Here is a 24,709-nt window from a genome sequence, read left to right on the forward strand (position 1 = left end):
TTTGGTCTACATTATTTTGAATAAAAAACCTTTAATTCCAAAGGTTTCTAGAAGGAATGAAAGTCTTTGTAGATTTCACAATTCTTATTTCCCAGAAAAATATTTGGTAAGTGAAAATATAGAGGTAACCACAGCCCAAAGGCCTAGAATTCCAAAAACACTGGGCTCCAGCAGATGAAGAAAGAAAGAACAAACAACCTTTTCTTTCTTTTCCCTCAACCTTTCTCATGAGGTCACAGTTTCTAAGTGATAAGCCAAATAATTTTAGTTAGTAACGGATAAGAAAGCAAATTAAATTTCATTTTTTTTTTTTTAATGAACCCTACTTGGTCGTGGTGAATTATCTTATGGATACATTGTTGGATTCTGATAGCTAAAATTTTATTGAGGATTTTTGCATCAGTGTTCATTTGGTTTTAAAAATGTATGCCAATATGCTTATGAGCTAGTCTAAATTCATTTTAAGAAAGGTAACAGTATACATATTTCTTTTACTACTTCATGTTTCCTCAATAAGGAGTCCTTTACAAAAATAAAAACCACTGGAAAAAATGAAAAATAATTGTCCACCTTAAATGGGGGAGGTGCTTAGATATTTTAAAAAGTACTTTAGTAAGATGAAAATGAAAATCAAATATTCTTTAAGCAACTCTATTTAATCATTTTTCCTATCATGAATCATGTCAAATACCAGGGACACAATTTTTAAAAATTCTATAAATTACAAATTATCATGGTGACACAATCTCTCCATTAAAATTTAATATAGTATATACAGATGTTGATTCATAATGATGCACACCTTAAACTTATGAAATGTTATAATGCAATGTTATTTCCATTAAAACAAAAACTTGATGACAAAATGAGCACTTGCTAAAAAGTTCCCATAAGTGCTGACAAACCAACCAAAAGTCAAATTAAAAGAACATCTTTTTCCCCTTAATCCCTCATGCCTACAATGTTGTATACCACTTAGCTTAGTCCTGTTTACTGAAGGGAAAAATATTTAAAGCTTTATTAGGAAATAATCAACACACACTTTGTGAGCATGGCCACATGAAAGCCTGACCTTAAAGCATCTTCTCTGATGCAAAACAATCTTAAAATATTTACAATAATTATATTGCTGGTTGTGCTGTAATTCTTATTCTAAGACTGTTGTGTATATGTTGTGGTATAATAGAAGATGAATAATTACACTGGTGTCTCTAGAATCTGTTATTGTCAGCATGACAGAAAGAAGAAACATGGAAGATAGATGAGGGAAAATAAAAACCCGGAAGCCCTGAATTTGAATTGGAAGTTTCAGTTTGAATTCATAATGATTTTATCTTTAAACAATATATCCAGCATATACTGTTTATATCCAATGAAAAGGTTGAAACACAAAGATCGGTTTAGTAGCAGTAAGTACCTATAAGCCCAAGATCATATCTCTTAAATGCCCAAAGAACCAAAGCTCATTAGAGAAATGTGTGAATCCAGGTTTGTATCAAGACATGTACAAGAAGAACCTAAAACAAGCAAAGAAACTATCCAAGTAAACTAATGACACATTCCCATAGCCTAAAATAGGACCATTTGAGCATAAGGATATAATGTTAACGAAATGAAATATTTCAAATATGTTTATATTTGTAAGTCAATACGTAAATATTAATGATAATAAACTTAATTTTGAAGGATACTAAGGAACTAATGCCTTCAAATTGATGATGAAAAAGGGATAGTACTATGTTCTATTTCATTGTAACCACAGCATTTAGGAGGGCAAGTTGCTCTTTTAAAGTGTATCAGGTAACAAATGAAAAGGAAATGATGAAATATCATCACTTTGGAACCTCTAGTGAATTATTGGATCTAGATAAGCATTAATAACTGTTAACACAAAGGTAAGAAAACTAGACAGTGTTATTCCTGATAGAAGTACCACCTAAAGGTCTTGGCAAAAAATAATTGAAAACTGTATTCAACAAAGCCTCAACATAGAAATAACAATGTAAAAGAAATATCAGGGAGGTGCAAAACCAAGATTGCAGAAAATTATAGGAAAAAGAGCTAGGTTTTTACAGTAATAGGGGAGAAGCTATTGGTTAACAAAAATATTTTTTAAAAAATACACCAATCGGTTGCAATGCATATATATTATGCTAATCCTGATTGGAATGATGTATGCACTCTGCTAATTCAGATTCAAATTAACATTAATAATAATAATGAATTCATTGGAGAAATCTGAAAATGGACTAGATATGTTATTAAGGAAGTACCACTGATTTTTATGTAGAACAATGACATTGTGTTTATTTTTAAGAATCTGTATCTGTTAGAGATATATGATGAACTATTTATGAAGGAAATAATAGGATTTCTGGGATTTGCTTCAAAACTATCCTTGGGAAAGGGGTTAAGCACTGCACTATGAAGCAATCCGCAGCCTCTGCAGCATGAGTTCGATCCACAGCCTCTGCAATATGAGTTCGATCCCTGGCCAGCCAGAGAGAAACCCACATGGTGAAGCAGACCTCTCCTGGTTTGCCCTCAGCTCCCCTCAGCAGTGCATTTCGGTCTGTCTGCCTGTTCTGCACCCCACTTTGTCTCTGGTGAATCCTCTCACCACCCCTGCATCTCTGGCCTGTACCCCAGCTCTTGTATGCATAAATAAATAAATCTTAAAAAAAAATAATCCTTGGGGAGGGAGAAAGTATATGAAGTACAGGTGAAACAAGATTGGCCAGGATTTCATAATTATTCAAACTGAGCAGACAGTATACAGAGGTTCATTACACCATTAGCCTCTCCACTTTATAACTTTGGTATTTTCCTTCATAAAAAGTTAAATATTTTTGTTTGAAATTTGACAACTAATTTCAGGTTCATGGACAGTTAAAGTTAAGTTATAGATTTAAATCATAATGGAGATAGCAGCCTTTAAGGTTATTTTGGTCAACCTTTTGCCAACCAAATAGATTTTACCAAAACCATCTGTTCTGTTCATTTATAAAACATTAATAGTTGTTTTCTTTGGTCTGGTTGTGGTACTTGGAGAAACAATCCGGTTGCAGTATTCAGTGAAACAATCAGACAGGAATAGATTAAGTGAAGAAAACAGCAAGAAAGCTTCAGAAAATCATTTTGACTATTTTTCCTACTTTTATTTTGGTAAATCTACCAATTGTATCACACCTGCAAGTTAATTTTACCAAGTGAGCTTTTTCCCTACTATACGAACAGCTTTCATCATCACAACCAGTATGAAAATTAATCTCCCAAAGCTATTCTTTCCCAGTTCTTACTGAGCAATCCACACATCTGTGACAGCGCTTCTCACTAAAACTCACAGCACAAGCAACATAATATAAACTCACAGGAATACAGACATGCTAAGCTCTTCTCTGATACCTCCAAATGGGCTTATAGTTATGACTGGGCCAAATCCCGAGGGCTAAATACGACTAATGAATATCCAAAAATATTCTAATTAATTTCATTGCTCTGGGTTAGTGAGAGACCAGAAGTTTCCAAAGCCCTCTGAGAATTGTCATATTTATATAGAATGGTGCTGCATGTGAGACTACTTCTTTGAAGCACAACCTAACCCTTTTATCTCTACTACCTGTCTCTTTGGACAGCTTATGCTACTCTGACTCAAATCTAACCACTGGGGTTCTTCTTGCTAACAAATTCTATCAGCATTCAAATTCTATCTGTAGATCAAAAACCTCCCCAAAAGTATATACACTAATGTAGTTAAAAGTTTAGATTTGATAATATTGCATAGTAAAACATGTATTTTGACAAAATCAAAATGTTAATATTGAAATTATAACCAAAGTTTACTTTATCTGTAGTATCACACAAATAAGAAAATAGATTATAAATCATTAGCATTTTTATATCTTCCCTCAGTATTTCTTTACTAGAACTAGATATATGATCTGAGATTAACTTATATATAATTCCTCTTCTTTCCCACATGCTCGTTACTTTTTTAAAGAGGAAGAAAAATGGTGGGCATTAGTGTTACTCAGGGAATAAAGGAGAAAGGAGGGAGCAGAAAGGAAGCAGGAAAAGAAGGGAGAAGAATGAGGTGAGCAGGCCTCAGGCAAAGGAAGTAAGAAAGGTGGTTTACAGAATTGCAGGCAAAGAGTTCGATGTAACAAAAATATAAATTGGTTTTTGATAATTGATGATTTTTATAACCCACTTCTGTCAAGAATACACTGTTTATGATTTTAACTAGCACATCATTTCAATCTGAGATTATGCATAATGTGTTAGATATTAAGTTATGGCCTTCACCTTCATAGGGCCAATTTACACGCAAAAAACTATGCAACCTTATTAGCCTGTTCTGTTTGTGGTCTCAGGCAGATTTTTGCCAGACTTCCAAAGAAGTTTATGTCCCAAAGTTTCTTAACATTTCTGTCTTGAAAGAGAAATGTGTAGATTTTCTCTTTCAATGAAAATCCATTTTAATCAAGAGCAAATTAAGCTAAATAAGAACAAATCTATAGATAGTGTGGGGAAGCACCAGTGTTATTTGGAGCCTCAAGCCAATCAAAAAGGAGAGAATAGAGGCCATACAAGTGGATTAAAGGGGGTCTGGCTGCTGGGTCCTCCAGTAATCACAATACTCAGAAACATCACAATCAGCTTGAAAAATAATTCTGTTCATTTGATAGCAGGTGAAAAGACTAAAAAAAGATTTAGCATAAAAGACAATAAGGTTGTTTCACAGAGGACTCACCTGTCTTTCCCAGTTTCTTTCTTAAAAACTCCATCACAGTAACTCATGCGCTTCTCTGTGGTCACATAGATGTTGGCATTCGGGTAGATGTCAACAGTCTTTTTCAGCATGTTGTAAACGATGCCCTTGCCATCTTTCCTCATATTGCGGAAAGGGCCCCAAATAACATAAATAGTAGTGTTTGCCTCCTTGAAAAAATAGTCAGGGTTTTTTAACAAAAGAGGTACGCTGGTATGGGACACAACTCGAATCATTGTCGTGTGGCCAACATCTTCTTCATAGCCCTTGGTGGGGGCATTGTTCATTCTCCAAATGCAGGAGGATTGATCTATCTCATTCCCCACCTTCTGGCCAATCATCTGACCTGAGTTTGACACTATGGCACAAAGGTCACAGTCCAGTTGCAAAGGCTGAAAAACAGAAGGAGAAACAAGGCAGGAGGAGAAACACATAAATTAGTAAGTTCCACCCATCCAAACAAGTTCCCCTAGGAAAACAGTACATTCAGATATGATTCATGCAGAGTGAGAATATCTTTGAAATACATATAACAATTCTATAGCAGCTGTCATAGCTTATCAAGCCAGAGGGAGGTTTTCATTAAAAATGTGAATATAGATTGTTAAGAAATAATTTTAATTTCTATCCCCTTGTTTTGTTTTATAATTAAACAGAAGTCAGGCTTCCCCTGGTGGTGCAGGTGGTTAAGTACCGCGTTGTGAAGCTGTCCACAGCCTCTGCAGTGCTGGTTCGATCCCGGCCAGCAAGGGTCCCACATGGCGCGGCAGACCTCTCCTGTCTCTCCCGCTGCTCCCCTCAGTAGTGTATTTCAACAGTCTGCCTGTTCTGTTCCTGCTCTGTCTCTGGTAAATCCTCTCTCCCTCCCACACATCTGGCCTGTAGCCCGGTTCTTGTGTAAATAAATAAATAAATCTTAAAAAAAAAAAAAGTCACTTCTTTTCCACTTTAAATGATGACTTTTCATTCAAAACCATAACTTCAAATGAAATAGGAATATTTGATCTCCTTCATAAAGGCAATTGCTTAAAAAATGTAAATGGAAGATATCTCGTCACCAACTCTGTATTTTTATTTATATATATGAATTGCTATGTAGCAGTTGATCAGAAAAATGAAAAATTCAACAAATGACAAGATTGAGAAATACTTAAGTCTCAGACTTTCAAAAATAAGATACATTTAAAAATTATCCTATGCCATCAAGTTAACTGTATGTTTGTTCTAGATGGATAAGGAAAAGCCTCCTTTAAAAACTCAGGGAAGGCATATACAGTGAGTCTTTAGAGCTAATCTAACTACCACCTTCCTTTAAAAAAAACCCAAAAAACTAATGAAGTCACAAGTCACAAGGGTTAAACAACAGATTTCAGGACTTGCAGGTGATAGATTCAAGTTACAGTGGTAGATTCAAATTTAGATCTAAACCTACTACTTTTTCCATTATTCCTTACAATCTTTCCTTCCAAGCAAATCCAATAAATTCCTTTTGTCTCTTACCTGCCAAATGAAAGGAGTCACCCTATCTTTTAAAACAGTGACCAGGGAGTAATGGGCATTGCTGATTCACATCTTTCTTACCTCCCTTCTGTGCAGTTCCATATTATATAACCAGATATTTGATCCTGGATTTGTAGTGTGCTTATTGGTCACTGGCCCTTCTCATAATGGGCCTCTCCTAATTTTCCTCATTATATGGTACCTTAATTTATTGTTTAATTATGTCTGTCTGGGCCTCCCCGGTGGTGCAGCGGTTGAGCGCTGGGTTGCGAAGCTGCCCGCGGCCTCTGCGGCGCCGGTTCGATCCCCGGCTGCTCCCCGGCCACCAGAGGAGGGTCCCACATGGCGCGCAGACCTCTCCTGCCGCCCGCTGCTCCCCTCAGCAGTGTACTTCGGTCCTTCTGCCTGCTCTGCTCCCCACTCTGGCTCTGGTGAATTCTCTCACCCTCCCGCGCTTCTGACTGTACCCAGTGCATGTATAAACAAAAAACAAACAAATATAATAAATAAATAAATAAATAAAAAAAATTATGTCTGTCTGCTAGATAGTAAATTATGTAAGAGCAGAGTCAATGTCTGTCTTCTTCATTTTAACTCCACTCTCCAAAAGTCCCTGGAATACTAAAGGAGCGCAATATAAGATTGAGAAAATGGAAAAAAAATATTAAGAGTCTAACAGGGAACTTACCATTAGGGAAGAAATAGATGTTTCAACTTATCTAGAAATGTTGATGTAGACAAAAGTAGAAAAGCAATCCAGAAGAAACACAGTAACAAAGCAACAGGTTGTTATTCAAGGTTGGTAAATTGAGAGAGGAAAGTGTGTCAGAAAAGAGACCTGGATAATTATCACACATCAGTAATACATCATCTCTCCTATCAGTGGTGGGTTCCCAAAGTAGTTACTGAGCAATTACTGCTAGTGCCAGATACTACTATAGGGGGTGGGGATTCTGCTGTGCAATTTTAAAGCAAAAGTCCCTGCCTTAATAATATTTACATTGATCTGGGGGAGAAAGGCAATAAAAATCAGCATGGTATATAATGTTAGATGAAAATAAGTGCTAAATAGAGAAAACTAAAGCAAGGAAGGGAGTTGTAGAGAGGGGTGTGTGTGTGTATGTGTGTGTGTGTGTGTGTGTGTGTGTGTTGGTGGAGGGTGTTGGGGGGAAATGGTATTTGAGGAAAGACTGCAGTGAAGTAAGAGGGCTGGCCATACGAATGTTGAAAATAAGTAAATAGCAGAGCATTCTTGAAAATCAAAAATGAATGTTACTTTCCTAAAAAATGCCCCAAGGAAGGGGCTAAACAATGGGAGAGATGTGTGATTTGACAAAATCATTGAGGAAAGAAAGCAGTAGTGGGGCTACTGAGGTGACTCGAAGGCATGACTTGAGGTCTTAGCCACTGGGGGGCTCTAAACAGTAAATGATCTGAGTTATATTTTAACAGCTTTGGCTGCTGTGTGGAAAAGTGGCAAAAAGAAGGGAAGGGAAAAATGATAAAAAGAAGGCAAGGGCAGACACTGGGAAAGCAGGCTACTGTCACAATTCTAGCAAGAGGGTGGTGGCTTGGACTGGTTGGGTTGCAGAGATAGCAAAATGCTGGTCACATGCTGGATATATTCTAAAAGGAAAGCCTCCTGACTGGCCAGTAGATGAGATATGGGTGTGAAAGAAAGACAGTATTCAATGAAATTTTTAAATATTTAGCCCAAGCAACAGAGACTGGAGCTGCCATTAACTGAGAATTTCATGTCTTCAGGAGGAGCAGAAGAGGAAACTGAGTTTATTTCTAGATCTGTTGGATTTAAGATGTCCTGAACACAGATTCTGTAGCAAATATTCTAACAAATCTACCCAAACTGCTTCACAAAATACTCCCTTCACTCCAAGTATTAAAGTAATATGGGATTACTATGGAAAACTTGAAAAATAAGAATAGATAAAAGAATAAAAACTCTACCACTCAACAATGACTAAAGCATTTTCTTCCTTCTAGATAGATATATTACTTTGAGAAATACCATTAACATAACTTAGCAAGCTTGTTTTTTTATTTAATTTCATATCATTAGCTTTCAACAGTCCTTCAAGTTATTTTTAATGCCTGCCCAATAATTCATTATATGGAATTATTATAAGTACCTATTTGCTTACCACTGGCCATTGATTAAGTTATTATCTGAATTTTGTTCTATTATAAAAAGTTGCTATGATGAACATCCTTGTGCTATCCATTATATTTTGAATGCTAGCAGTTATTATAATTTACTTTAAATCTTTGATTCATTTTTTTATTTAAATTTTGTGAAGATGTACTAAACAGAGGGCCTCCCTGGTAGCACAAGGGATTAAGCCTCAGTACTATGAAGCTATCCACAGCCACTGAAGCAGGAGTTCAATCACCTCACCGGTCAGGGGGCTGACCCACATGGCACAGCAGACCTCTCCTGTCTCGCCTGCTGCTCCCCATGTATTTCAGTCAATCCACCTGTCCTGTTCCCCACTCTGTCTCTGGTAAATCCTCTCACCATCCCCCCACCTCCAGCCTGCATCCCAGCTCTTATATGCATAAATAAATAAATCTTTAGAAAAAGGATATGCTAAGCAGAGAAAGGCATCTATTGACTTGATATGTCAAAATTAAGTTTTAGAAAAAATCTTGACTTGCAGAGTCCACAGATGTCCACTTATAAAGTGTCTTAAAACTCTACTACCAAAGACCCTGTCCATCACACCTGCTAAAGTAAGATTTCTAAGCTATAGTGAGCGGCAAATAGCCTGGGCACCAGGTTAGGATAGGTCTGCTCAAGATGGCTGAGTCTCTTCGGGCACTTAGAAATGGGGTTCCATAGGTTGGTGCCATGTTGAAAACTCTTCAAAGGTCACATGGAAATATAAGGGATGCGTCTTGGAATCAGGCACTGACCTAAGACCTTTCCTTACTCATTCAAGAACTACAATCTTTTCAGGCAATAAGGAAAACACTGCTGGGTGATTTTGAAACAGGGTCTGATGTCCATTACATTTTGCTGAGTCCTCTAAACTCATTTATCTAAACCACTGCAAATCAACACCTGATTTAAAATGTATGTGTCATATGGCACACTCCAACTTACCACTGAGCTGCATATGCTGCAGGGAGGTTACATTCCATTTACTATTCCAAGAAATTGTTTTACTGCATAATAAAAACATTTATGGTGTATGGCCTACACTAATTTAAAAAAAGAAAAAAAGAAAGATATAAAGAAAAAGTCTCAGATGTGCTCTAATCTACAAAATGCAGCAATTTGCATTGGATTTCCTAGTCATTAGAGTGAATTAGCTAGTTCTACTATAACAAGGCTTAATTTAACTAATAAGAATCAGCATACTGGTTTCACTTGACAATTGTAACCTCTGAAAGTGATCAATTAAGACATCACAATCTGTTTCATGACAACATATCGGGATGCTGCAGCTGTGCAGATTATGAGGTCAGCAGCTGACTAACAATTTGAGGGCAAACACTGCAAACAACAGCCTCTTGTTTATGTGACAAATATGTAACTGGGCAGAGTGCTAGAATGCAATGGCTTAGGGGGTAGTGGTGATCTTTAAATGGCCCCTTCCTTTTTCACTATTCACTTAGCCATATTGTATTATGACCAGAGTCTTAAGAGACTTATACTTGTCTACACTACTCGTTCACAATGCTGCTTAGCTATCTGACTCCCTGAAAGAGGTACTAGGGGACCTGGCTGCACATGGTGACTGTTCTATTTACCACTTTGTTGCAGGAATCATCTTCAAAGTATGACAGGAGCACAGGGCTAGATGAAACATTTCTAATCGTTATCAGAAGCTTCATGTTCATGAAGAGCTTGCTGAGGCCCAAGGGATTCATTTACACATTTGAAGGTACCTTCAAACTACAGTAAGCCATGATAAAAAGAAAGACTACCTAGGCACAAATGGATGGTTTGACCCAAGAGCTACTCTTATCTGGTTATCCCAGTTTCTTTTATTAGCTTTATCACTACATCTTGTGATCTCAACTTTCTTTGTTAAAATGTACTGCTGTTTCTTGAACTCATTTATTTTATTTGATTTGAGGGCCATGCTTGAAAATTTATTCCATATGTCTTCACTTACTTGGTTCTGCTGCAGTAAACTCTTTCTAGATTGAGACCCTGGATTTTCCAAGACCTTTGGAAAGATTTATCTGGTTCTATTTTATCAAGCTCTATTAATTTTGAATTCTCCTTTTTAGTTGATTTGTCCCTATTTTTTGTGTCTTCTCATTAAAAACAACTTCTTCATCTTTTTTTCCTGTATATGCAAAAGATGATCAAGTCAAATGCTTTGGTTGGGTTGCACTGTGTTCATAAGCGGAGACCACCAGAAAAATTCAGTCAACCCTGTTTGGGTAGGTGTATCCCTGTTAAAAGAAAACCCACAAATATCAGACTTTTTTTTTTTTTAAGATTGATTTATTTATTTATACAAGCACTGGGTACAGTCAGAAGCACAGGAGAATTCACCAGAGCCAGAGCGGGGGAACAGAACAGGCAGACTGACGAAGTAAACTGTTGAGGGGAGCAGCGAGTATGGCAGGAGAGGTCTGCGCACCAAGGGACCAGTGGGTCCCTTGCTGGCACCCCAGGGATCGAACCGACACTGCAGAGGCTGCGGGCAGCTTCACAGCCCAGCGCTCAACCGCTGCACCACCAGGGAGGCCCTCAGAATTCTTTTTTATAAGAACTATAAATGATGAATTTTTGATTTGGATATTTTCACCCTGAGTAAAAATAAATTAAATCAACACGTACATATTGAGTAATAAACAACAGTTTGGATAAAGTGAAGAGCTTGGTGATATCTATTAAACAGCCAATTAAATTTTATTTAGTACCTATTCTTACAAAGCACTGTGAATGGTAAAATAATTTTAGAATTCTAATCTGTGTGAACTTCAAGCTCAGCGTACAGCTCAAAGGCATGTGGCGTAGTTCCATGATCAACCAGGATCAATTCATATCCTATTTTAAAGGTCTAAAGGACTGCCCTGGAAAATAAGACCTTCTTCTGCTAAAACAAATCTTAACATTGCTTCTTTACAAGAAAATGTACTTGCTTCCTGGCTGAGCATAGGGTGAGGATGAGAGAGGGAAGAAAAAGTGTGAGGGAGAAAAAGTATAGTGTATTTTATTTACTGCTATATACATAATTGAACATCTATTATGGGTCAGTTATCATGCACAGCACTTCATTACATTATCTTAATTCTCATAATAATTCTTCTAAAATTAGTTTTTATTTTCTATTATAGAATTGAGGAAACTGAGATGGACATAAGCTCCAATAGGAACTAGATACATTTCAGCTTAAAGAGAGAAACATGGGCCTCCCTGGTGGTGCAGGGGTTAAAATCTCAGCACTATCAAGCTATCACTAGCCACTGGCATGAGTTCCATCCCTGACCAGGGAGCTGACCTACAAGGCACAGCAGACCTCTCATGTTGTGCACTGCTCCCCTCAGCAGCAATTTCAGTAGATCTACCTGTTTTGCTCCCCACTCTATCTCTGGTGAATTCTCTCACTCCCCACACCTCCGTCCTACATCCCAGTTCTTATATGCATAAATAAATAAAAATAAATCTTTTAAAAAAAGTGATGTTTAAAAAAAGGAGGAACATACGTTAACTTTCATGAAACACATTCACAACACTATTAAAAAGGGGATATTAAAAAGATACTTAGAATTAATGTGTACTATTCTGAATATATGTATATGCAAATGCTTCACTATATTGAAATTATTTATATTAAAATATAGATTAGTGTTTTTAAGCACATTGGTGGCCAAGAATTTCACCAGAACATAAAGGCTCCAGAGGAACACTAGGGTTTCCATATGAGTAGAGTAACCTCTCCATTCTATTAATACATTGGTATAAGAAATTACATGGGATTCCTTTCTTAATATTTTCAGTTTGAAATATGACTAATATTTTAATCTAAGATAAATTAGTCATCACTAATTTTATTAGTTTAAAAAGATCCTCCATATTTTTTTTACTCAATTCTCTTTACAAACTTTTTCATAACAGCAGTGAGCAGTATTTCTTTCTGCAGCATCAAATAATTACTGTCTATGCCTGAAAAAAGGTCAGGGCAGGTGTCCTTTTTATAAGCTGGTCTCCATGGCTAAAGGGAACACCTCCCCTCTGCCCAAAAGCCTACCTGAGGTAAATTCACTTTAGAAACTCACAATATCTGCTTTCTAGTCTTTGGAAATTAAAATCAGTAGAGACTTCCAAGTGTTGCTCTGACTCAGGAATGGCTTTTCCTTAGGTGCTTATGGAGATTCCAGGACACTGAATGACTGAGAAATAGGCTCATACTATAGGTCATTTTACAGCTATGTCAATTATTATTTCATCATCAACATGAGTACTTGACTGGCATAAAAATTAATTATATTTGCAAGAATGCTGACAAATATAAGTAGAGAAGGATTAAGAAGACCCTATATTCTCTACTACTATGGGCGAGGGGGTATGGGGAGCGTTGGAGGAAGAGGTGGCTATTATTACCTCTGTGTAAGATGATACAGTACTTCAATAATTATCTTTCTTGGTGTTTAAACAAATACACTACTTATGTAGACTCTAGAAATCAATTTACCATGATATACCCAACTGACCACTGACAGGTTAAAAAACAAAAGGAGAAATGACCAAAACTAACAGGCCATTCACTCTGATTCGCAAGTTACACCTCTCATTCAGTAACAGTCAGTCCCTTTCTTTTCAAATTAGTAAACATAGTTTAAGAATTACTCTGCCTGGGCCTTCCCAGTGGCGCAGCGGTTGAGCGCTGGGCTGCGCACCGGCCTGGAGCCTCTGCAGCGCGGGTTCGATCCCCGGCCGCTGGCGAGGGTCCCACATGGCGCCCAGACCTCTCCTGCCGCCTGCTGCTCCCCTCAGCAGTGTACTTCGGTCCTTCTGCCTGTTCTGCTCCCCACTCTGGCTCTGGTGAATTCTCTCACCCTCTTGCGCTTCTGACTGTACCAAGTGCTTGTATAAATAAATAAATAAATCTTAAAAAAAAAAATTACTCTGCCTTTGCTAAATTTACACACACACACATTGTCCTCCTTCAGCTGATAAGACAGGTCCCTCTTAGTCATTTTTTTCATCCTGTTCCTAACCAACCAACCGTCCTAGAAAATTCCCCTTCTCTCTTCTTTAGGTAAGAACCTGACAAATTGCCCTCGCCTTTTTGAATGATATATTGGGACAACTGCCAAGCACTTTACATTTTAATCAGTAGGAAGAATGAAATATTTAACCTTTTCTTTTTTCTCCATGAATAAGCTTATAGACAATAGAATAGATAATTAAAATCTGTGAATTAAAACTTGCAAAACAGTGTGGTTTCCCCAGCAAAGAGAAATGGCCATGTACGAAAGGTCACCTGTCAACTAGTGCTAGTTATTAAATCTCTGCATTTATCACTAAGGTGGCTCTATGGAAAACGAAGGTCAAGACATTAAATTATGGAACAGTCAGGATTAGAAAAGGTCACCAAAAGCTCAAGTAAAATTTAACCAAACCTGCTAATTCTACACCCTAGCAGCAAGCAGAAACAGCCAGGGAGGGAAGACAACAGTGGGTAGCACTAATCTCTCTCTTTACTTTATGTCCACACTGAAAATGAATTTCTATTTAATGTCTTGAAGTCTAAAATGAAACTTGCTCATCTCAAATAAAAATAGTGGCTTCGATAAATATTTCAGAATGAAAATCATGTTTGAATCGAACCAGCTTAAATTATTAAAAACATTGTTTTACACCACTCTAATGGTTGCTTGCATTTCAACCTAAGAATGCAATTTAAAATATTGGAGATGGGGCACTCCTGGCACCTAAAATGTTTTGCAGGACAATTAGCAACTCACCGCTCACTAATTTACTACTTTAATGTGGAAACAAATGAGATCTTTGCTTTTCATCATCCAATTTGAATGAATGTGAACAAAGCAGGTTGAACAAAGCTCCAGAGACACACTCTTCAGTTTGCTGTCTTTTATTCCTCTGCTCTTCCTGAATGTCTTTAGAGTTTTAGTTTTAGAGGCTTCAACATGTATAATGACACCATTGGGGAATAGATTTTGCCTTTGTTCTCCTGAATGTTCTTTTGAGGTCTTTCAAGTGAAAGGTACAAAAGAGGCATTAACAATCTGGCATTGTTTTTATTGCTTGACAAAGAAAAAAATATATTTTAATTTTTCCTGTGTTTCAGGAATGATTAAGCAAGCTGTTTTCTTCTATATCAAGTCACTTTCAGCAGACCTCTAACCGCGAGCAAAGAATTGGGAAGATTGCGCTAGAGAGAAATCAACACAGTTCAACCAAGCCAGTCTGTAAATGCACTTCTTTGCCCCTCCACAAACCAGCATCTTTCAGTTAATGCAGCTTTCAAAAGCAGTGTGTATAAATCACACACCACAAGCAACGGCACATAAAAAGACACATTTGATGACCCACGGTTTGACTCTGCATTTGGGATATGGCATTTACCTTCATTCCTACTTGGTGGCATTATATTCAAGCATAAAACTTAATATGGGGTTGCGTAAAAATGTTAATGTCAAGAAATAATTCTAAAACAGACAACATAAAGCTATGTTTCTCAGTTCCATAGGCAATGTGTTCTCTTTATTTGGAAGTTCTTTGAGAGAAATGCATCTATATAAACATGTAGGCATACCAAAGGAAAACAGACTGCTTTGTTCCAGCATACAAAAAAAAAGAAAAAAAAATTGAGTCGTTTCAAATCAAGAAGGATTTTTTCCTATGGACTAGAATTACAGAAGTATTTCATATTTCATTATCACTATTAGTCATGACAAAATCTGACCAATTTTATACCCAACCTAACCCTGTGTTATTTTCCTCTTTTAGAAAGATGAACTTAGGACCTAGTGTTAGCAAACCACCCAGGTATGTCACTCAAAGAAATTAAGAGAGAAATCTGGTTTATGCTTGTTATTAGCATAGTAACATGTCATCCAACTACAGATAATACAATGGCACTCAACTGGATGCACATTATAATGGCCAGAGGAGTTTATTTATTTATTTTATTTTTTAAAGATTTATTTTTTATTTATACAATAGCCAGGGTACAGACCAGAGACATGGGAGGGCAAGAGGATTCACCAGAGTCAGAGTGGGGAGCAGAACAGACAGACCGAAAGCACTGCTGAGGGGAGCAGTGGGTGCTGCTGGAGAGGTCTGCCAGCCATGTGGGCATCCCCCTAGCCAGCTGGGAATCAAACCCACGCTGCAGAGGCTGCAGACTGCTTCACAGCACTGTGCTCAACCCACTGCGCCACCAGGGAGGCTCGCCAGAGGAATTTATTAAAAAGAATAATGAGCTACACTCCACACTTGATCAAATAAATCAGCTAACTCTTGAGGATGGCATTTGCACCCTCAAAAATTTTTTTAAGTTCCATACATGATTATAATGGGAATATAGATTGGAGAAGCATTGTCCTTAAGAATGATAAAAAATTAAGAATGGGCCTCCCTGGTGGCGCAGCGGTTGAGTACTGGGTTGCAAAGCTGCCCGCAGCTTCTGCAGCGCCGGTTCGATCCCCGGCCGCCGGGCGAGGGTCCCACATGGTGCGCAGACCTCTCCTGCCGCCCGCTGCTCCCCTCAGCAGTGTACTTTGGTCCTTCTGCCTGTTCTGCTCCCTGCTCTGGCTCTGGTGAATCCTCTCACCCTCCTGTGCTTCTGACTGTACCCAGTGCTTGTATAAACAAACAAACAAACAAACAAATAAATAAATAAATGTTAAAAAAAAATTAAGAATGATAAAATAGGAAACCACAATGCCTGACCAAGGGAATTAAAAAAACCAAATAATTAATTTGGAAACCTGAGGTACTATGTGGGGAAGGTATTAGGGTAGTAAATCCTTCCAATTTTCCCTTAAATAGTAATACAACTAGGTTTGTGGGGAGCACATACATGTGAGATCAACTCTAGAAGTCAGAGGTCTGAAAAGGAAAAGTAGAAATTAGTGTGTAGTGACAAATGTGAGAACTTTTATTTCCAACAAAGTTATTCTTAATTACACAGCATTAGAGATCTTTATGCCCTGGCTAGAATTTGCTTTGGAAGCAAGTAAAATCATGTTACCATATAAATTATTTTAATTATAATGTGGAAGTTCTGCTAGCATGTAGTTAGTGGTAAATTGAGCATTCATTGACATTGATTCAATACATGCTTTTAAAAAATCTTGTTTTATGTTACAGGCTGGAGGACACCTCAGAAGGTCTGTAGTTAGAGAGAAAGGAGTTCCTGGAGATGGAGAGATTACAAACACAAAAGAAGGGCCCACTAATGGAGTGGAAGCCCAGGGAAGCTGGCAGTCAATAATTTGAGTATCGTTGGAAGGGTAGCCTTTAAAAAGGTAGAGACACTTTTTCCTCTGAGAAAGGAAAAATGAATTAAGAATGAGAGGGGAAATAAATGACCTTACAAGAGAGGATTACAATTAGAATTCATTCCAAATTCCCTTACATTTCTGTAAAGCAACTGAGAGCTTTTATTGAAAAACTAGGCACTTCAAGATAGGTTAGCAGGCTTTGGGAGAGGGATGAACTTTTGAGAAAGAATGTTTTTTCCATTAAGATCTGGAACAAGACAAGGATGTCCACTCTCACCACTGCTTTTCAATATAATACTGGAAGTCCTAGCCAGAGCAATAAGACAAGAGAAAGACATCCAAGGAATCCAAATAGGAAAAGAAGAAGTCAAACTATCACTATTTGCAGATGATATGATAATATACATAGAGAACCCCAAAATCTCCACAGAAAAACTAATTCAACTCATCAATCAATTCAGTAAAGTGGCAGGATACAAAATCAACACGCAAAAGTCAGTGGCCTTCCTATACACAAACAATAAATCTGAAGAAGAAGAAATCAAAAAAACCACCCTTTTATTATCGAAACAAAAAAAAATCAATATTTGGGAATAAATCTAACAAAAGAGGTAAAGGACCTATACAAAGAAAACTATAAAACACTGTTAAAAGAAATAGAAGAAGACACAAAGAAATGGAAAGACATCCCCTGCTCATGGATTGGAAGAATAAACATTATTAAAATGGCCATCCTACCAAAAGCAATATACAGATTCAATGCTATTCCAATCAAAATCTCAATGGCATTCTTCAAAGAAATAGAACAATTATTGATGAAATTCATATGGAATCACCAAAACCCCGAATAGCCAAAGCTCTACTGAAAAAAAAAGAAGGAAATGGAGGCATCACACTCCCAGACTTCAAACTATACTACAAAGCCATAATCATCAAAACTGCATGGTATTGGAACAAGAACAGACATACAGACCAATGGAATCGAATAGAAAATCCAGAAATAAACCCACAGATTTATGGTCAACTAATCTTGACAAAGGAGCAAAGACTATGCATTGGAGCAAAGAAAGTTTGTTCAATAAATGGTGCTGGGAAAACTGGGTCGCTACATGCAAAAGAATGAAGCTTGACCACTACCTCACACCATACACAAAAATCAACTCAAAATGGATTAAAGAACTAGACATAAGACCTGAAACCATAAATACATAGAAGGAAATATAGGCGAAACACTACGGGATTTGCACATCAAAGACATCTTTACAGACACATCACCCAAAGCAGTGATAGTGAAGAGAAAGATAAACAGCTGGGACTACATCAAATTAAAGAGCTTCTGCACAGCAAAAGAGACAATAACAAAAACAAAGAGAAACCCCACCAACTGGGAGAACATTTTTGCACCCAACACTAATGATAAAGGACTGATCACAAAAATCTGCAAAGAGCTGATGAGACTCAGCAACAACAAAGAAAATAATCCAGTCAAAAAATGGGCAGAAGAGCTAAAAAGAAACTTCTCTGAAGAGGAAATGCAAATGGCCAACAGGCATATGAAAAAATGTTCAACATCACTTGTAATCAGGGAAATGCAAATCAAAACTACCATGAGATACCATCTCACACCAGTGAGAATGGCACATATTAAAAAACTAGCAACAACAAATGTTGGCGAGGATGTGGAGAAAAAGGAACTCTTGTGCACTGTTGGTGGGAGTGCAAACTGGTCCAACCACTATGGAGAGCTGTGTGGAGATTTCTGGACCTACTAAACATAGAGCTTCCATATGATCCAGCAATTCCACTCCTAGGTATTTACCCAAAGGACACAGAAACATCAATTCCAAAGAGCACCTGCACTCCTATGTTTATAGCAGCACTGTTTACAATAGCTAAGCTTTGGAAACAACCCAAATGCCCAAAAGTAGATGACTGGATCAAGAAGATGTGGTACATATATACCATGGAATATTACTCAGCATTCAAAAAAGATAAACACATGCAATTTGCAGCAACATGGATGGCACTGGAAGGGATCATGCTCAGCGAAATAAGCCAAAAAGAAAAAGAAAAATACCGGATGGTCTCACTCATAGCAGGAATCTAGAAAACTTAAATAAGGGACCAGGAAAATGAATATAAGAAAGTGAAAATCAAAATCAACAAAAAAAACTATGAACCAGAGACACTTTTTGGGGGGGGGGGGGCGGGAGGGGAAGGATTGGGGTCAGAATGGGGCGTTTGCAATTGTATGGGGGAATATAAAAATAAAATTTAATATTTAAAAAAAAAAATTAAAAAAAAAAAAAAAGAATGTTTTCAGCAAAAATCAGAAGAATCATCAATTGTACCACAGCCAAAATTCAGAAATTAGAGATTTTTGATGAACTTATTGCAAGGCTATACATTCTTTCTAGTACTCTTCAGGCATATAGAGGCCAAACTGGAGAAAGAAGGTAGCCAGCTTTATCCTCCATGGCAAGTAGAATACTGAAAGTCTGAAGTTGAAAAATAATTATGGGTGACAGTAACATGGATGCTACACTGAAAGTGGAAGTGGTGGCAAAGGAGCAAATGGAAGAGTAAAGAAGCCAAAAAGTTTTAGTGGGGTTATGTTCATTCACTGGAGCAGGCAAAGATTGTATTATATTTCCTAAGACTATGCTTATTTTAGTAGTAAGGATGAAAATGTGTCTTAAAGAGGCTTTGAATGAAGTGGTTTGATTTTAGATGGGACAGGTCTCAAGAAAGAAGCAGTAGTATAAGTCATTGCTTTTAAATTGGAAATGCAAAACTAAAGTACAGAGGATATTCAAATTCATAAATAGTATCAGCGTGAGAATATCCACTTCAGTATGTTAACCTAAAATTCAGACCAACCTTTGATTGGAAGATAACCAAAGAGTCAGAAAAAAATATAAACCCATTTCTTTCAGACCACAAATTCCTAACCACACAGTAAGGAATCACAAGCCTGGAGATTCTGGAATGCTAGCAGGTACACCAACAAAAATTGCTGCTTTTGCCCTGGAAGCATTGAGTCTTTGGAGTAAGTATCTGAGCTCTGCTTCTGGTAACCTCCTGGGTTTAAAAAACAAAACTCAGGATCTAAAGTCCTCCAAAAAAGTAAATCAACACCTACTTTGGACTAAGACTTCAAGGATGTATTCTAAGACTAAACTTGAACTGATAATAAACTAGTCCTGCAAAATTTGTCATCCTCTTTCATGTGATTGTTTGGCTCTAAAAACATCAATTTTGGAAATTGAATTATGTAATCCTGAACTTCTAATAACCTTAGACACTTGCAGAAAGGGAAAAAAAAAACTACCAACTTTTCTGATGAAGATAATATCATCCTAGGTCATATGACACTTGACAATGAGGGTATCTTCCAAGAAATGCAGTTAGGTGATTTTGTCATTGTGCAAAGGTCATACAGTATTCCCAAACAAACCAATATAATACAGAACCTGCTATTACCTGGGCTATATATAGTGACCACCATTGTACATATGCTCCATTACAGACCACAGGGTTATGCAGGCATGACTTTATATACACAGTGGAATAATATTTAACTATACAAAAAGATGAGCTACTGTCATTTATTACAACATGGATGGACTTAGAAAGTATTATGCTAGATGAAATAAGGCAGAAAAAGACAAACATTATATGATTTCACTCATCTGTGGAAGATAAACAAAGGGATAAAAAAAAATCTTAGGTTCTGAGAAAAGCATGGTGGTTACAAAAGGGAGAAAGGTAAAACAGGCAAAGGGAGGTCAACTATATGGTGGTGGAAACTAGACTTTTGGTGGTGATCACAATGTGTATATACAGATGCTGAAATACAATGCTATAGATCTGAAAGATAGAATGGTATAAACCAACATTCACTAAAAAAATTTTTTTAGAAATTATGATGCCCAACAAACAATCAAAGAATCTTGATGTAGGAAAAGACAAAACATCACTAGAGAAAACCAATAGAATAATCCTGCCCATATGTGGCAGGAAAAGGCAGAGACTAAAACAATTATGCTTACCATGATTGAGGAGATAAATGTCAAGCAAAAATGGCATTAGGAAAGTGAAAGTTATAAAAAATGATGGAGCACAAATAAAAAGCCTACTTAGAATTTCTAGAACTGGTAAATATACTACATGTGGTGATGAATTCAATGAGTGTGTTTAACAGTAAATTAGACAGCTCAAGAGAATTCGTGAATTAGAAGATGGAATCAACCATCTTTAGAGCGAAACATGACCTTTTAAAAAGATAGAGAACACAATGAGAAGACCCAATATGAATTTATTTGAAATACTAGAGGAGAGGAGAGAGAGATTGGATAGAGGACAATGGTAAGGAATTCTAGAGAACGTACAAGGATCCACCAATCCAAATTCAAAAGGCTTAGCTGATGACTTGTAGGCAAAATAAAAATAAATTCCCATGTGAACATATGGGAAAAAGTGTAATAACAAAAATAAAGAGGACGTTTTTGAATTAAAATTAGCACAAATAAGTGAAATAAATCAGAAGGACAAATACCTTCCTGTGATGATGATGTAATACATCATCATGTGTAATAAAAAAACAATACAAATGAACTGGCAAAACCAAATCAAAACAAACCCTGAAAATAAGATTGCAGAATTGAGGCTACCAGAGGGGGAGCACACAGGTGGGATCAAAAGTGGGAAGGGGCCCAAGAGTCTATGGTAAAGGACTGTGGAGGCTTTGATTGTGGGTGTAGTGTAGTGACATACATCTGAGGAGGGTTGAACTATTCCCCTAAATCATATACGGTGTTGTGAAGCAATGTTATTCAATTAAAAAAGAAAATTAGCAAGGTAGCATATAATTTGAGAGGAGGTAGATGGAGGTAAACTATTTTATGTAGGTTTATATTACTACTTTATATAAGGTTATTCATTGTCAGGGAAAGAAGGTAATATATCAAATTATTCTTCCATAAGCTTAATCCTAGCATTATAATTAGGGAAGTGAAGTGGTTCTCAAATCTTTTGGTCTTATGTCCCATTTACATTCTTATAAATTATCATGATTACAAAAATCCTTTGTCTATCTTATTTCAATCTACATCAATATAATATTAAAAATTGAAAAAGAAAAATTTAAAATATCTATTAATTCATTTAAAAATGACCACAATATGCCCATTTCATGTTCACATATACATATTTTATGAAAAGTAACTTTTCCACAAAAATAGTGAAGAATAGCATTACTTTTATCAAATTTTTACAAATTTCTTTAATGTCTAAACAAATGAAAGATAGCTAGATTCTCATAACAATTTCTGCTCTGAATATGTAACAGCATCTTCTTTTGACTGAAGTAAATAAAAAATTAAATCTAGCATCACAAAGATATGTAGTAAGGAAAAGGAGATAACTGCTGATATTTGTCTTTGAATTTACACCAAAATTTGACAAGTGGTAATTCCTTAAAGTTCATTTGCAATATGTAATCTGAAATCCTAGCAATAAAATTTTCTGTGCTACCCTGAAATACATAGGTCTATCTTGTACTTTGCATGGATCTTTAAGACATGAATGACTTTGTATAATCAAACACTACTTATTTGAAAAATAATAGTTCAATGAGTTATGCAGATATTTTAAATGTTGAAAGTTTAATATATATAAATTTTAAACATTCACTGATCTCATCAAAAATGTCTCTAAGTTTTGGGAAATTGGAAAGTTGGTGACATATACAAGTTTTTGCAACTGCTAATTTTGACTTGAGAGCTCATTTTTTGTCATTAGCAAAATATGCTGCCTGTTATTTTCTTGAAGTAACAAGCTTACTTCATTCATTTTTAAGAATATGTCTGCCAAATACCTAGATCTGAATATTCATAGTTTGGCTGCTTGTTTCTACTTCAAGTAAAAATAGTGTTCCATGAAACTTACAATTCATATGAAATTTTTCAAAATAAAAATGTTGGGGAGAAAAAGAAATCAATGTAATTAGCAACATTAACAGTCAAATCATGATCATCTCAAAAGTAAAATCACGCAATCATCTCAGAAAATACAGAAAAAAAATTTGATAAAAAATTTTATCAATTATCAATTTTTATTAACTAATGATTAAAAACTCAGTTAAGGGAAATGAAACAGGGAATTTCCTTAGTTCTAATGAGGAATCTAATTAATCAAATATTAATCTAAATAATGTAGTATTTTTTGTGTGTGAAGATTTATTTATTTATTTATACAAGCACTGGGTACAGTCAGAAGCGTGGGAGGGTGAGAGAATTCACCAGAGTCAGAGCGGGGAACAGAGCAGGCAGACTGACAAAATACACTGCTGAAGGGAGCAGCGGGCGGCAGGAGAGGTCTGTGTGCCATGTGGGACCCTCGCCCAGCGGCTGAGGATCGAACCAGCACTGCAGAGGCTGCGGGCAGCTTCACAACCCAGCGCTCAACCACTGCACCACTGGGGAGGCCCAATAATGTAGTATTTCTAAAGAACATAAATTCTATAGCAAACATTGTACTTCAAAGTGGTCATGTAACTTATGTCCTAGAAAGAGTTAATATACAAAATATGTAACAAATCTTTACAAACCAATACTAAGACAGCAGTCACAGCCATAGAAAGATGAGCAAAAGATTCAGTCATTACATAGAAGAGGAAATTCAAATGACAAATAAGCATAAGAAAAGATGCTTATCATTAGTAATCAGGAAAATGCAAATTAAAACTATGAGATGTTATTGCACATATACCAGGTTGCTTGAAATTAAAATGTCTGATAATACTAAGGTTCAAAAGAATGTTTAGTAACTAGAAGTCTCATGCAATACTTGGTAGGTAGGACTACAAACTTCACATTAACATTTTAGAAAACTGTGGCATTACCTTGTATGAGTGAATACATACTCAGACCCAGAAATTCTATTCCCTGCTGCGTATCCTATCAAAGTGCATTCTTTTATGTAACAGGATTCGTGTACAAGAATGTTCACAGCAGTGACTGAAATACACAACGTTGTTTCTAACACCTTTAAACTGCAAATAACACAAGTTTTTAATACACTTGTGCAAGTCAATACTGCCCAGCATTTAAAAACCAATGGCCAACATGACGAATCTTAAAGAACATATGACCAGCAAAAGTCAGATACAAAGGAAGATGAAGTAGAAGATATTACTTGTATAACACTCTTAGAAGCAAAGAGTAGGTTAATTCCTTAACTTGATAAGGAACATCATTCTGAAACCAAAACTAGCACCCCAGTTAAAAGTACCCTTTTGGAGAAGCAATTGATATATCATATTTTAAGATATGTCTTTTCCACGAACATTACTCTGTGAACAAGGCTGTTGGGAAATGTCACATATATTCTTCACGTCTTGGAGACTGTCAATATGTATAAAATAGCAAAGGTTATGAACGTTTATGCGCTAAAAAAAGGTTCACTTTGCTTAATTCAGAGTTCCAGGAAATTCTTTAGAGACCTCATTCTATTTTTTTCTTTCTTTCTCTCATTTTTTGATAGGAAGCTGATGAACATCTTATAGGATAATGGTTTGGGACATAGTTTGGAAACTACTTGTCAGGCCTGGGAACAAGATATGAATGTCCAGGGATGCAATAATGATTTTAAAAGTTTGGAAATTTTACTTAATATAACACTGATGCCAGAGTCAGGATAAAGGAAGTATTAAAACTGTAACAAAGGAAAATAAATATTGTTAATGGTAGATGATGTTGTGTTTGCACAACAAACCAAAGGAGTTTTATTATAACAGGCAAATTTAAAAATGGAAACCAACTACAACACGGGTATACAAAGTTATGAAAGGAACATCACTGAAAAAACAGAACTATAATAGGAAAAAAAAACCCTAATATACAATAGCTCCCCAAATGCAAAGCACCTAGAGAAAAAAAATGGAGACTAATAAGACATTTGTGAATGCTCTAAGAAAGAGAA

At 36.4% G+C, this 24,709-nt stretch overlaps 1 protein-coding gene across 4 annotated transcripts in view; it reads right to left on the reverse strand.

The window, feature by feature from the left end:
- Positions 1-24,709, reverse strand: part of ST6GALNAC3 (ST6 N-acetylgalactosaminide alpha-2,6-sialyltransferase 3) — a 526,429-nt gene that overhangs the window by 202,486 nt on the left and 299,234 nt on the right. For all 4 annotated transcript variants that reach the window (XM_054691817.1, XM_054691816.1, XM_054691819.1 and 1 more), the window contains one exon: positions 4,754-5,163. In XM_054691817.1, coding sequence (XP_054547792.1) covers positions 4,754-5,163 — 410 coding nt within the window. The remainder of the gene's footprint in view (positions 1-4,753; positions 5,164-24,709) is intronic.

The sequence above is a fragment of the Talpa occidentalis genome, unplaced genomic scaffold (genome assembly GCF_014898055.3).
Source record: "Talpa occidentalis isolate TD23 unplaced genomic scaffold, MPIMG_talOcc4v2.1 talOcc4.9, whole genome shotgun sequence".
NCBI lineage: Eukaryota > Metazoa > Chordata > Mammalia > Eulipotyphla > Talpidae > Talpa > Talpa occidentalis.